This window comes from Malurus melanocephalus, unplaced genomic scaffold (genome assembly GCF_030028575.1).
Source record: "Malurus melanocephalus ecotype Western Australia unplaced genomic scaffold, MMel_1.1 scaffold_1037, whole genome shotgun sequence".
NCBI classification, from domain to species: Eukaryota; Metazoa; Chordata; class Aves; order Passeriformes; family Maluridae; genus Malurus; species Malurus melanocephalus.
In genome coordinates, this window is record NW_026624269.1 from 31,931 (window position 1) to 45,396 (window position 13,466).

Consider the following 13,466-nt stretch of genomic DNA (forward strand, 5'->3'; position numbering starts at 1 on the left):
ATACAGAGTGTGGTCCAAGGTGCTGCACTTGAGCTGTATGAAAGCTTTGGCTTGAGAGGAGAGGGTAATATTGGCATATTTGTGGCAATTTCGATCCACTGATCATTTTGCAGAGATTGGTAAGGAGAAATACACTCGAATGTGTTACAGTCTTAGGAATCCCACCATGGCCACTGGGCAACATAAAGAAATGTATTGCATCCTATAGATGCTCCTTCCAGTTTGACTTTGATACCAAGGATCAGGTTTGCTGCTTCTTGCTGTTGTTGTGCAAATCCTTTGCTTTAACCCTCTGATAAAACAATGGCTGTGTCAGATGCAGAACAATAAGAAAATAGTACAAGACWCATGGGAGGCCCAGCATCTCAGCTTCATTGTAGCACATCTGTTTTCCCAAAGCTCTGTGAAAATGTTTCCTTGCCCTTTAGGATTTTYTTTGTCCTGGAATAGTATTTGCAAGAACATGTTTAAAATATAACTTGGGCTTAATAGCAATTGGACGAGGGTTTTGGGTTTAACTGGCTACTTTCACTCCTTATACAATAAAAAATGGAAAGGCCTTCGAAGTGAAGATGGGAAATTGGCCATGTGTGCATTCCAGTTTTGTTTTGTCCCTTTCCAAATTCATATATCTAATAAATGGATCTTCTGCATGAGCAGCTTAGCATTTGCTTCCGAAGACAATGACCAATAACTAAATTCATATCTGGTCTTTGTCAAACATTATTACAAATTATAGGAGCTGGACAGAAGTTTATTACCTGAGTGCTGTCCTCTTTCACAAATTAGGTTCTTGGAGCATCCAGCCAGCTCGGKATCAGAGATCCATTTGTCACAATTAGGCTGCTGTGCTGGCAGAGCCACGTGCTGTTGCCTGAATGGACTTTGGGGATGTGAGGTGGGGACAGGACCAGCCCAGCTGAGAACATCCCTGGGTGTTCTGTCCCAGCAGCACCCACAGGGAAACTCGCCTTTGCTTTCTTAAAAACTTGCTGCTCYTGCCCCCCAGGTAAGATAAAGGCAGCAGCAGGATGCTTTTCTCAGCAAGCAAAGGGWATGGTCAGGATTAATTTGGACTTTAGCTGTGGCCCAGGTACCCTTTTAAGCTCTTTTTCTGAGTCCAACCAAACATGCTCTTACCTGGCGTTTCCCTGTGAAGTGCTTGGCTTTATTTGGGATGGAGTGTACAGGTAGAGCTTAGTGTAGCCCTTTACCTGAGCAGGTGCTTATCCTCCCAAGGGGTCTGACTCTGATCCCTCCATGCCATGTAAGCTCAGGAAGTCACATAATCTGTTTGGGTTTTGTCTTTTTTTTTGCTTCAGTCTCCTCAGCTGCAGGAAGAGAATGGCTCTTAGGAGTTTATTATTGTTATTGTTATTAAAAGGAAATTAAATTTACACTTCTCTGGGTGCTGTGCTGTGTCACAGCCAGACGGTTGCCCCCCTGGAGGGACTGAGTCTGCGAGGGCTGGGGCTAAATCTGTTTTGATGCTTCTCTTTATCAGCACCATATTTCATGTGCCCCTTTGTGCTACACAGACCAAGCTTTGATCTGCATATAATCTCAAAAGTGAGCTTTTTGTGCCAAGTGTTTTTATTGCAGAGCTTGTGYGCTGAATCGCCTTTTAGTAGCTGGCACTTGGAAAAGTCTTCCTTCAGGTTATTGTCTGCAGAGTCGGAGTGTGTGGAGGAAGCACAGGGATTAGACAGATTTATTTGCTTCTCATTGTGAAGCCACGCTTCCAGCCTGCTGTCTGAGAGCTCCCTTCAGGCTTGGAGAACACTCCAGAGGTTACATTTGCCTTTTCTGCTCCTATTCTTGGGGTGGGCTTTGTTTTTATTTTGTTTTATTTTGTTTTGTTTTGTTTTTTTGGGGTTTTTTTTTTTTTTTTTTTTTGCAGAAGGAAAGTCCGTAATCTCTTGCTCAGCCTGCATTCCATAACTAGTTTTGGCTCAAGCAGATTCAGAACTGACTGTTCATTTTTAGTCTCCTTCAGAGGGAGGGTTCAACCCCCCCTTCATGGTTTTTTGTTCAGTTTATGCTCTTTTATGACTAAAACTGATCTTGGCCACTACTGGGTAGTGCCTCCCAATACTGAAATCTCCATGATTTCAAGAGATTTCCAGTGGGTTTTGCTTTTCAAGTTTTCATGTGACATTTCTTTTTGAAAGCCAAAGTGGAATGATGCTTTGTTCCAAAACTCCTTGCACTTCTTGTAGGAAATCAGATAATTTACTAAGCTTAAACTCTACTTTTCTCTTCCTTTCCTACATCAAACTTGATAAAATTTTCCACATGTTCCAGTAAATGTTTATATAACAGATTTTTGGGGGTTATTAAGTGTTTCCTCACACCAAGCACTATCCCATTTAAGGSAGATGACTGTGAGCTGTCATATATTGTTTGTTCTGTCCTCTCTCCATGGACATGTGACTGRAGTGTTCATCACAGCGGGGAAGGACTGTCAGATTGGAAATAGGATGTTTCTCAGTCCCCCTGTGCTGTGTCCAGCAGTAATTTGCAGGGAGTTTGGAGCTGTTGTCAGCTGTAGCTCTGCAATAACACTGAGCTGTCTCCTCTCTGCCACTTCACATTAAACTGAGGATTTTTGCAGTGGTTGTTTCATTTCCCCTTGTGCTCATCCCCTGCCTATCTCAGGATGTCTTGCCACCCCATCTGCCATCCAGATACCAAGTTCCAGAAAACAACATGAGAAAGTTTGTGATGCAAATGCAATTTCTTAGTGTGGTTTTCATTTCACTCTGACATTTGAGACTGTTGACTTTTTCTCCAAATTGTGCACAGTCCCACTGAAATGCATGCTTTTCTCTTCAGAAAGTGGAAAGGTTCATAAGTGCTGAACAGGTATCCATGCACCTTAATGGGTACCAGGGAAAAATCCATGTYAGGAAGGTGTTTTGGGGGTTTGGGTGGTGGGTTTTTTTTTTACCTGCTTTTACAGGGACTGCTTTCCATCTCCTGCAACTTTCAGAAGTTATAAAACTAGATTTGTTTGGGATTTGAATCTGCAGTAGAGAATTCAGKTGTTTCATGTCACAGAATRGTTTGAGTYGGAARGGGCCTTAAAGATCATCTAATCCCAACCCCACTGCCATGGGCACCTATAGGACTGTTGGACATTTATAGGGAAGATGAGCAGCTCCAGACCACYTCAATTTAATACATTTTTAGGAAACAGCAGAGAAGCATTTTAGCACAAACGCAGGCAGTTAAGGAAATGCTTATGGCCTGTTGTTGTCCCCATTCCTGCAAATGCTGTTGATCCCTGCAAACATCAGCTAAAACAAACAGGATTTGTAAGGAAATGGCCATGAAGARCGTTGAACAGGTGCTACATCTTGAGTCCTGTTAAGGAACTCGGCAGCCTCCTGGGTTTAGTGAAGGAGAACCATCTGTACCACCCAGTGTTTTCTTGCAGCAGTGAGGGAGAATTAATCTCTGAGCCACTCATGTGTTYTGCAATTCGCTGCTTTCATGGAGTGTGTTGCTGTAAGTAATGGTCMATGTGCTGTTGCTCTTTGGGCTTGCTGAGCTTCTTGTTCAGGCTTCACCATTAATTTTCCTTATTAGTTCGATTTCTGGGGGTTTTTGRGTTTTTTCAGTGGTGTTCCTAAATATGCAGGGCCTGATTTCCTTTTGTACTGGGGAGCAATGCCATTTGGAATACAGGGGATTTGCAGCCTGGCTGAGACAATGGTCCATGATGTTAATTTATTATGATTACAATATCCTTGATTAAAGGTTTTGCAGTTTGGTGGGTAACTTGAGGTGTTCAGGGATCTTATACAGACAAAATATGCTATTCCTTATTCCAAAATAGTCAGGAATAGGCTTGGTTCATGTGTGTATCCCACATCCCAGCATCCACAGTGGAGCTGCCAGTTGGTCTCAGTCTCTGAAAGCTCAGTGTTCAGTTACTCGAAATTAGAGGCTGTGCAACCCAAATCCCCGTGAAACTTGTCCTGCTGGATATAATGCTGTGTGGAACAAACCTCCTGCTTTCRGTGGGGCAGCTTTTCCAGGAGGCTTTGCAGCTTGCAGGAGGTTTTTTTTTTTTTTGTTGTGGCTCTTAACTCTGTGCCCCAGGCTCCACTAAATAGACAACCTCATTAAAAGAGAAATAGCGACAGTAAAGCAGTGACTTTCTCATGCCATCTAACTCACATTTTTGACATGATTGCTGGACCCTCCAAGTACTTAATTGATTGACTTAATTGATTTAGTGGCACTGGAGGCTACAGCGTGGAAATAAAGGGGCAAGATGAGGATAAGGGGTGAAAAAATTTATGATAGGTGCCAAGCAGCCTGAGGGAAATTAGAAATGCTACAGATCTCAGAGGCAGCTAAATCAATTCAGTGTGATGTACAGGGAGCAACCTGGGGGAAGAGGAGAAGCAGGGGATGGAATGGAGAAATGCAGAGAAAATAATGGCTGGTTGGAGAAACCAGAGCAGACTTAAGAGGAAGAGGAAAGGCAGCAGGCTTGGTGCAGATGGGTATTTTGGACTTTTAAGTTTAACAGCAGGTGAAAATGTTCTTAGTGTATGAAAAAAATGTAATAATGACATTATGTTAAACCTTAAAAAAGGACTTGTGCATCACAAGTTTGTCTTGTTACTCAGTTTAAGACTTTGTGGTCCCCTTTAAAATCTCCAATATTTTCGATACTGACTAAAGTCACAGGGGACCTAAAATAATTTGGAGGCTGTGGATTTTGTTAACTGGAACTTAAATGTTAAATTACTTTCTAATCTATGCAATATGTAATTGACTGTGTTGAACCATAATACAAATTAAGTCTTCTCTATAATTTGTTCTGTCGTGCTGCAGTGCTCCAAAACAATTTGGTACCTCACTTAAGGATTGGTAAATGGTTTGTAGCAGCACAGATAGAATAAAAATATCAAATAGTGTGTGATGGAATCCATCAGCAATGGCATACAGGGGTGTCAGAAACATCCCTGAGTTTTGAAATAATTCTTCTATGTGCTGGTGGCCACTAGAGACAGGATCCTGATCTTGAATTTTACAGTGGTGAATTTCTCCTGACTGCAATGGGAGCACCATTTCTGCATGGCAGGAGCAAAGAGTCAGACACTCATTAAATAATGCCTGGAATGGAGTATTAGAATATGTAAAAAGGATACATAAGGTGAATTGGGGGCTGTGAAAACGCAGGTGTGTTTATAACTACATTTGAGTGCAGATGTGAGCACGCAGCATTGCATTTCACATGTGTTCCAGCTCAGTGTCCCTCAATCAAGTGAAAAGCTCTCACTGCATCCAGTAAAATACAGAAAAAAAAGATAATGTTGCAGTCACCTTCATTTAATTTATATTTCTATTGATACAGTGTGTAAAATATCATGACCATTGAAAAATGTAATGATTTTAAAGGGAATGTGTATTCCCAAATACATTGGAGTGTCTCCATCTGCTCTCTTACCTTGTGGGCAATGCTCTTCCATGGTAGAACAATCTTCAGATTTAATTCCATGAGGAAGGCATCTGATCACAGTTTAATTTCAGCRCAAAAAGCTGCCTGGCAATCAATAAAGCAATGCCAGAGAACTTTGATTTAATGGGAGCCAGAGATAACGTTCCTTGTCATATGCAGAATAGAGAGATGGGAGCATTTCATTTCATYGTAACAGATAGCATGTAACTTGGTTTTCAAAAAAACCTAATAAATCAATATCCCTGTATTATCTAAGCAAGATCCCACCATTAATTTTAAACGCTCTACACGTCAGGAGAGTCTGAAGTGCCCCTTCAGCTCAGCATTCAGTGAAGTCAGTGCCTGCAGTCAGTGGCAGYGCTTCACTCTCTCTTGATCTGGGGATGTTAAGAGCCATTTGCTGTGAAATGAAAATGAAACATGTCCAGTCTTTTGTTTTATATGGAGCCATCCATCTCTTGGAGGCTGCTTCTCCCCTCAGATCCCTTTCCCTGCCCTGCACATGCTCAGCCTTTTCTCTGCTTCTCACAGACGTCCTCCCTGCTTCTCAATCTTGAAACTTCTTCCTTTTTTTTTTAACTCTTCTTCCTTTTTTTTTAACTCTAAAAATAAGTGGTTGTTTAGAGATTGCCCGGGCACCATGCTGCTTTTCAAAATGTGCTTTTCTCAAAGCCAGCAGGAATCTGGACCTCAGAAGAATTCTTTGTGAGGCTTTGCCTGCTCTCAGAAATAGCGTTATCCCTAGATGATATAAGAGCAGGTCAATATATCAGAAGGTAGAAATTGAAACTAATAGATTGTTTTAGATAAGCTTTTCAACGACATTATTCCTAAGTGGAAATACTTCTCTATTACTTTGATAATAAAATCAAAGTAATTTTTAGTTTAGTCCAAAGTAAGAAAGATTCTGGCACTACAAGAGATGCTTGTAAGAGTCGCAGAATTGTGTCCTGACTCTGGGCAGTTTTACTCACCCATTTAAAACAAAAATGAATCTTTTTATTATTACAATTCACCAAAGTGGGATTATAGATAAACTGTGAACTTTTGCATTCAGCATTGATTTCCGGTTGAATAATTACATTTGCATTTTTTTYCTGGGGAAAATAAATATTTGGAGTTSTGTTACTGCYTGAAATGAAATCTCTCTYGCTGGTGWTGCWGAATTTTGTAGAGATAAGCCAGGTCTGGTGCTGATTCCTAGGGATATTGGGTTTTCACCTGTAGCTCTGSAGATCAGCCTGGCCTCAGAGTCACCCTGTGTGAAGCTACAGGTTTCTGCAGCCCCTGCTTATTTATGCACCTAGAAATACTGATTCTGTGCCTGGGATGCTGTGTAGCTGGTAGCTAGGAAATGCATTTCCTGTTTAAATCTATTTCACTTAAAGATACCAAGAAAAATGCTCAGTGGAAGCTTTTAATCAACCTGCTAAATCAAGTCAAGTTTGGTTAGATTTTGAGAAAAAAAGTAGGCTTAAAGATTTCAGATGTTAATTGGTTTTGATACCAAGATGTGTTGAGATCCAGGTAAAGTGGTGAAGGAGAAATTAACTGCTTTTTAATCAAACATTCTGATGTATATTCTCTACTGTTTGGGGTTTTTTTAGCTACTCCAGCATCACCACGCAGTTCATGAAATTTCCTACATCGCAAAGGATATCACCGACCACCGAGCGTTTGGATATGTGTGTGGAAAGGAGGGAAATCATAGATTTGTGGCAATAAAAACAGCCCAGGCAGTAAGTATCAAATCACTGTCATTTTCTGCCGTGTAACTCAGCTGAAAAGCTCTTTGTGAAAAGCTGTTCGAGTGGCCAGTCTTGTGTTGTTTATGGTTGTGCTAAACTGGTCACTAAAGTGTCTGTCTAGATCTTAAATAGCAAATTAATAAAACCAGCTTGGGCAAAAGGGAATGTGTTTCACTATTCCTAGTTTTTTAGGATGTATTTTTTTTATAATTAGTTATTGTTTACCTTTCTAGCTAAGCTAGACTGGGTGCAGATAAATTTGCTTATGTTCCTATACTCATGGAAACCCACATTGTGTGTAGTCTACTGTAATTCCATTGGGTGAGAAACCACTAATAAATATGCCTTTATATTCATCCATGTGCCTTTTATATTCATAATGCTTTTTATATGCATAACTATAATTATCATTAATTTTCAAGCATAGTTAGTTCAGTAGAAATTAACCCAAGCCTGGGTGCTGAGATAGAAATTAATTGTACGTGAAGTTTGATTGTGGAAATGCTCTAGCTCTGTCAGCAGGATGGGGTAAGAGATTTACCCTACAGAAATTCACCCTGTTTTTTGCTTCCATAGGCTGAGCCTGTAATCCTGGACTTGCGAGACCTGTTTCAGCTCATCTACGAACTGAAACAGAGGGAAGAAATGGAAAAAAAGGCACAAAAGGACAAACAGTGTGAGCAGGCGGTATACCAGGTACACCAATAAGCTTAGACTACTGCCACGAAAATTTGGGTTYGGAGTATCCCCCCAAATTGTTCCAGAGAGGCTCTGAGCATCCTCAGCACTCCTGACAGCAGTGGGTTTGAGCAGTGCTGGTTTCCAGAGGGCTGGTGTGAGCCCAGCAGGCATCCTGAGCTCAGACTGGGATTAAACTGAGCTGAAAGGTGTGAGGAACCTGGGGAGAAGCTGGAAATGATCCGTTCATTTCCTGCTTTTCTCAGTGTTTCTTCTAATTCAGGAGGAAAACCTCAGTGAAGGGTCAGTGTTGTAAGTCAGTTTTAAAGTGTTGTAAGTCAGGTTTAAAGTGTTGTAAACCAGGATTTAATGTTGTAAGCCAGGATTTAAGTGTCTCACACTTTAGGGGAGATTCACTCTATTTCTGAATGTGTGTATTGGAATCAAGTCAAACAAGGTGCAGATTGTTAAACWCGGATGGAACTTGAATAAAGTTGCTTTGTGCCATAATGGGACTTTATCTGTATCCTAAAGAAAGACAACTATTTACTTACCTGCCCATTGTGCTTATTCCTTTGCTGTCCTTTAATTTCTGAATACAGTTCTTTTATCTCTGCTGTTTATGTTCTTTGCTTTTACTGCCTGTCCTCTTACTTTGCTGTAGACAATTTTGGAAGAAGATGTAGAAGATCCTGTATACCAGGTAATTTCTGAAGCTGAATGGCCTTGGAGTTTCAGAAATGACTAGATACATGTTATCTTCAACCACAGCCAAAACCTTGAACAAGRTGTTTTGAAAGTTACTGAGAGGGGTCTTGTGAGAAACCTTTGAAATTTTCACAGAATGTAGCATATTTAGAGATTAAGCTGTAAGTAATAGCACAATGTGTCTGTGTAGAATAGAATAGTTCAGTTGGAGTATAGAAATATTAGATTCAGTATGTCATAAATATTACTTAACACATGGCTTGTACATCCAGATTTTAAGTTTCCAAATGAGATTTGTCATCATTTTTTAATRCAAACTCTAACTGGAAAGGGAGCTACTCCAAGGAGTAGGGAAGATGACATCTCGTTCTGATAGTAATAAGTTGACATTTTRTTTTTATTTTCTGTGGAGCCAGACTTTAATTCAGAGGGTGAATATTTGGGAAAAAAACCCAACAGTGGCATCGATGTTGTAACACACTCCCTTGTTGGCGTTTGGGCTGCGATTTAATAATAGATCTGAAATTTAAGTCTTGCTTCATCCAAGAAAAATGTCTGGGAGCAAAGATGATTATCAGAAATGTGTCAATATATTCATGTCCACTATCCTGCTGAGTGTGAAGAAGAAAAAGATGTAATTTCATTCTCATGTTTTTGTGCTGAAACRAAATTTGTGATAGTTTACTTTTCTTTTTCCTGGGGATTTTGTGTTCCTCCACTTAGGCATATCAGTGGGAGGCACGCTGAAAGGAGCCAATTCAACCATTAGTGAATATTGAACAGTGCCTAAGGTGCAGCAAGAAAGATGATAAGAGTCAGGATGCCCTAAATTACTGTTCAGCTTTTATAATGTCAGGATTTTGTTCTGTACTCTTCACAATAAAGCAAGAACCTGAAAATGAAAAAGTGTCGTGACAGCCTTTTGCCTGTTCCACAGGCCTGTTCCAGCCTGTTCTCCCAGCTTGGATTTAGCACTTTTATTCGTAGATAATAAATATATGTGGAAATAATTGCCATTATGTAAAAGAGGCAAAATTCATGTTGCCTTCAGAAAATTAATATTGGGCCACAGRCAGTCTCCCTGGCGAGAAAGAATTAGGAAGTTGCTCTAATGATCATTAAGAGAAGATTTAGGCCTATTCATTGCCGGTTTATGAAATATGAAACAACCTTTCCTGGTGCTTCCCAACAAACCGGTTGTCCTGCTGCCAGCCTGTGCTTTGAACTTGTTTCTTTAATGCGTGCCTTTGTTTTGACGTGGAATTCCAAACGGCCTTTTTCCCTTCTGTTTCATCTCTGACTGTCCCTCTCTGGCGCTGCTGCCATAGTACATTGTGTTTGAGGCTGGACACGAGCCCATCCGTGAGCCTGAAACGGAGGAAAACATTTATCAGGTATAAAATCCTCTCCCTTCGCTGTTCCCATTGCAACGCCCGCAAGCGTTTAATGAAAAGTGCATTTCATACATAGCTCGCTTTTAGTTTTCATCCATCACAAAAAAAACGTCCTGGCATTTCATTCTGGTGACATTATTATATCTGCCCAGTCTGCAATGTGATTTTTCTGTTGTTTGTCATATCAGCTTCTGCAAATTTGTATTAACTTTGTCGACTTACAAACTTTTGAGTACACCATATGAGGTGATAAAYGGAGATTCTCTTTTTTTATTCCTGTAAATTTTTTTGACCTTTTTTTACACCCCTTCTGAGAAACATGCTGAAGATGTTTTGTTGGCAAACCATCCAGGCAATTCTTAGAAATTTCAGTGGTACTGCTCTTGTTTCTGTCTTAACCAAGGAAATMACTGAGCAAAACCTCAGAGCTCTCRAGGGATAAACCCCAGACCAGGGAAACTGTTTTCAGAGTGCATATGTTATGTTAAAGACCAAGCTCGCATTCTTCACGCTGACAAAAAAYTGCATTGAAAGCAATATAAAATAATCTTTTGTCGTTCAATATKTCCTCAAGGGATCACTACGAGGTTTATTAAAATATAATGTAATTCATTTTGTATCACRTACTGGAGGCAAATAGGAGGATAGGCAGAAACCTTAGTGCACTGTCAGAAAAGTGTGGAGGGGAAGGGGTTTCAAGCAGTGATTAAGCATTTCATCCAGCTGGACTAGAGGTTGAASAGTTTATAGAAAAAGATTGTAAGGTGGGCAGGAGCAAGGACAGAACAAAAGGAATAGAAAGAAAAATTATTAAGTAATGAGAATATTTGGTAAGATATGTAAGGCTAGCGTAGCTGTGAGCTAAAATAAAAAGGAGCTGAATGGGAAAGGGAAATGCAAGTTAAACAKTAGAAAATAACATCTGATAGATGCCATCACAGGGTCATTAATAAGARATTCATTTAATCATCCCTGCTGATCCCCTGGCACCCCCACCACACACTCAAAAATTGCTTTCTGCATCTTCAGTCAAAGACATGCAAAGCTCTCAAGGTGCAAGTCTGCCTAAGGCTGAACATTTTCAGTGTTGAAAGTTTGACTACTTTCAGCAAATGTTAAAAAAATTACTGCTSTTGTTTGTCAGGTTTGTGCTAGAAAAAAAAATCCCACGAGAGCTTACATTCGGGGGAAAATGGTGATTGTTGCTCATCAAAGTGTGGAGCTTTTAGTGACACTTTATAGAATTAGTGCTGGAAGGAAGAAAGATGGGGCTGTTGCTCCCAGTGTTTGTAGATCTTCCAGCAAATATTGGTGGGTAGGGAGGAAGCTGGAACTGTGTTCTGAGGAATGTTCCAGAGAACAGGAGGACTCTTGGGGCAGTTTCTTTGCCTTAAAATGGAATTTATACCTGCCTCATCTCGAGGTGCTGCTGTTCCTGTCCTCTGAGTCACCAGAGGATTTCTCAAGGCTTTGTTTGACAGTTTCTGGGTGTGATGAAGTGTTTCCTCCCACCGTGGTCACAGAAGATACCTGTGATTAATGTGCCATACTCTGGATATTCACAGCCTGGCATTGTGCTCTGTGTTTACTACAGGCACTCCCTGAGTACAGCAAATGCTGAATTGGGGAGTTTGAGTCATTTTCTGGTATTTCTGATGGATGCTGAGGTATCACTACCACRGGCTGGCCCATAGCCAGGAGCTTCCCAGCTCCCACAGGCTTCCACAAATCTGGGTCTGCACAGCCCACATTTTCCACACTGGGGAAATTGCTTCTCTTACAACATTTTGGTAATCTCAGAATCATCAGGCTACTATTAAAAACAAAATCAGAAAAGATCCTCCTCTTTTTTCCCCTTTTTTTTGGAATTTTTAGTTGATTGGTTGGTTTTGTGTTTTTTGGTTTTTTGTTTTTTTGTTTTTTTGGTTTTTTTTTTTTAATTTAAAGCATATTTGTGGCAGCTTCTATTATTTATTAGAAAGCCTTCCCCATTCCACACATTGCTAAACATGTATCTGCTCAATAACCTCATGCAGCCTTGCTTCAGCCTCACCAAACCTTTCTGCTGGCRCTGCTCTGGCTTTTCATTTGCTGGTGTGCAACAAATTCACTTCTCCCTTGGTGGAAAAGGTTCCCACCCCGGGGRGGAATTGCAGATGAAAGATAATGTGCAGAAAGTGACAACTTCTATTTCTTTTTAGCATAATAGAGGTCACAACTTTCTTTTTTAAGCATTCTTTGTCTGTCTGTCACCTTTCTTTGATACATTACCCCAAAGACTGTCTGTGTCTGCTCTTTTAATATTATCTATGTAAGTTGCTGTAATTTGTTAGGCAAGGACTYAATCACTGAGCACACACCAACCTTCTCCTCTAACCTCAGATTGCTTAATAGCATCTCCACTCCTGCCTGGTGTTCTGGAGRGGTGGAGATGGGATTTTGGGAGGTGTTTTGGTGTTTGTGTGGCAGCACTGGTGTCTGTGGAGAGGCAGGTTCTGTTCCTGGAAGGGCTGACAATCTGAGATGGGGAGTTCAGAATTGTGGTGCTTTTATTGCTGCAAGATGCAAATTCATCCAGATGGTTCACAGCCTGTCACAGAGACAGAGCTGACAGCAGAAATAGTGCTGGTACSTCTTCCTGGTGCTGCTAATCAAAGGGAAAACAGCAATTCCTTGCAACCCCCTAGTGTAAGCCAGGATGTGAACAAATGGGATGGTGCACAGCAAGGAAAGGCAGCACCGAGCTGGGAGGGAGAAATGGCTTTCAGGAAAGTTTCTCTGTCTTTGTATTAGAAGTCAGGAGCTTTTCTCCAAGTATRAAAAAGTTTTTCTGGAGTTGAAAAAAAGGGGGTTGATAGTGCAGGGAAATGCTCATTCCACAATCAGCTCTGGATARATGTGCAAATGGGGATGACTTCACAGAGAATTTGGAAGGAGGAAGAGGAGAGTGACTGAAAGGGAGACATTTCAGAGAGAAAAGAAAAATAATGCACCCTGGTGAAAGTTTAGAAACAGTTTTATCTTTCCACATTTCCCTCCTTTTGTGATTTCTTAAACAGACCCTTCCTGGTTCCTGCTCCCACACTGTCACCTGCAGCTCTCTCTCTCTTTGTGGATTATTTCTGCCATGGCACTGAATTCTGCCACTGTCACCAGTTTCATGTGTCTGATGTGATGCTGGCTTTAGTGGAAKTGGCCAGAGAAAACCAAGACAAGCAAATTATTGCCAGGATAGGAAGAGAAGACACTTTTTGTGGAGTTCATTCAGTTTCTTTGAGAGTTTTTGACAAATTTCTTCAATGTGCACYAAGTCAAAGACACAGTTTATTGTGAAGGCTGTGATGGGGCAAGAGAACAGTAAAGACAACAATGCAGAGAGTTTTTAATGCATTATACAGAAAATTGCTCAGAATAGTCATACAGAATAAGAAATTATAGCACATCTCAGTGAAAGCGTAA

General features: G+C 40.7%; 1 protein-coding gene across 1 annotated transcript in view; it reads left to right on the forward strand.

Annotated features, from left to right (window-relative positions):
* DAB1 (DAB adaptor protein 1) overlaps positions 1–13,466 on the forward strand; it is a gene marked incomplete at its 5' end in the record, with an annotated part of 54,422 nt that overhangs the window by 13,293 nt on the left and 27,663 nt on the right. Inside the window, 2 exons of the mRNA XM_057386713.1 lie at positions 7,087–7,218; positions 7,804–7,923. Coding sequence (XP_057242696.1) covers positions 7,087–7,218; positions 7,804–7,923 — 252 coding nt within the window. The remainder of the gene's footprint in view (positions 1–7,086; positions 7,219–7,803; positions 7,924–13,466) is intronic.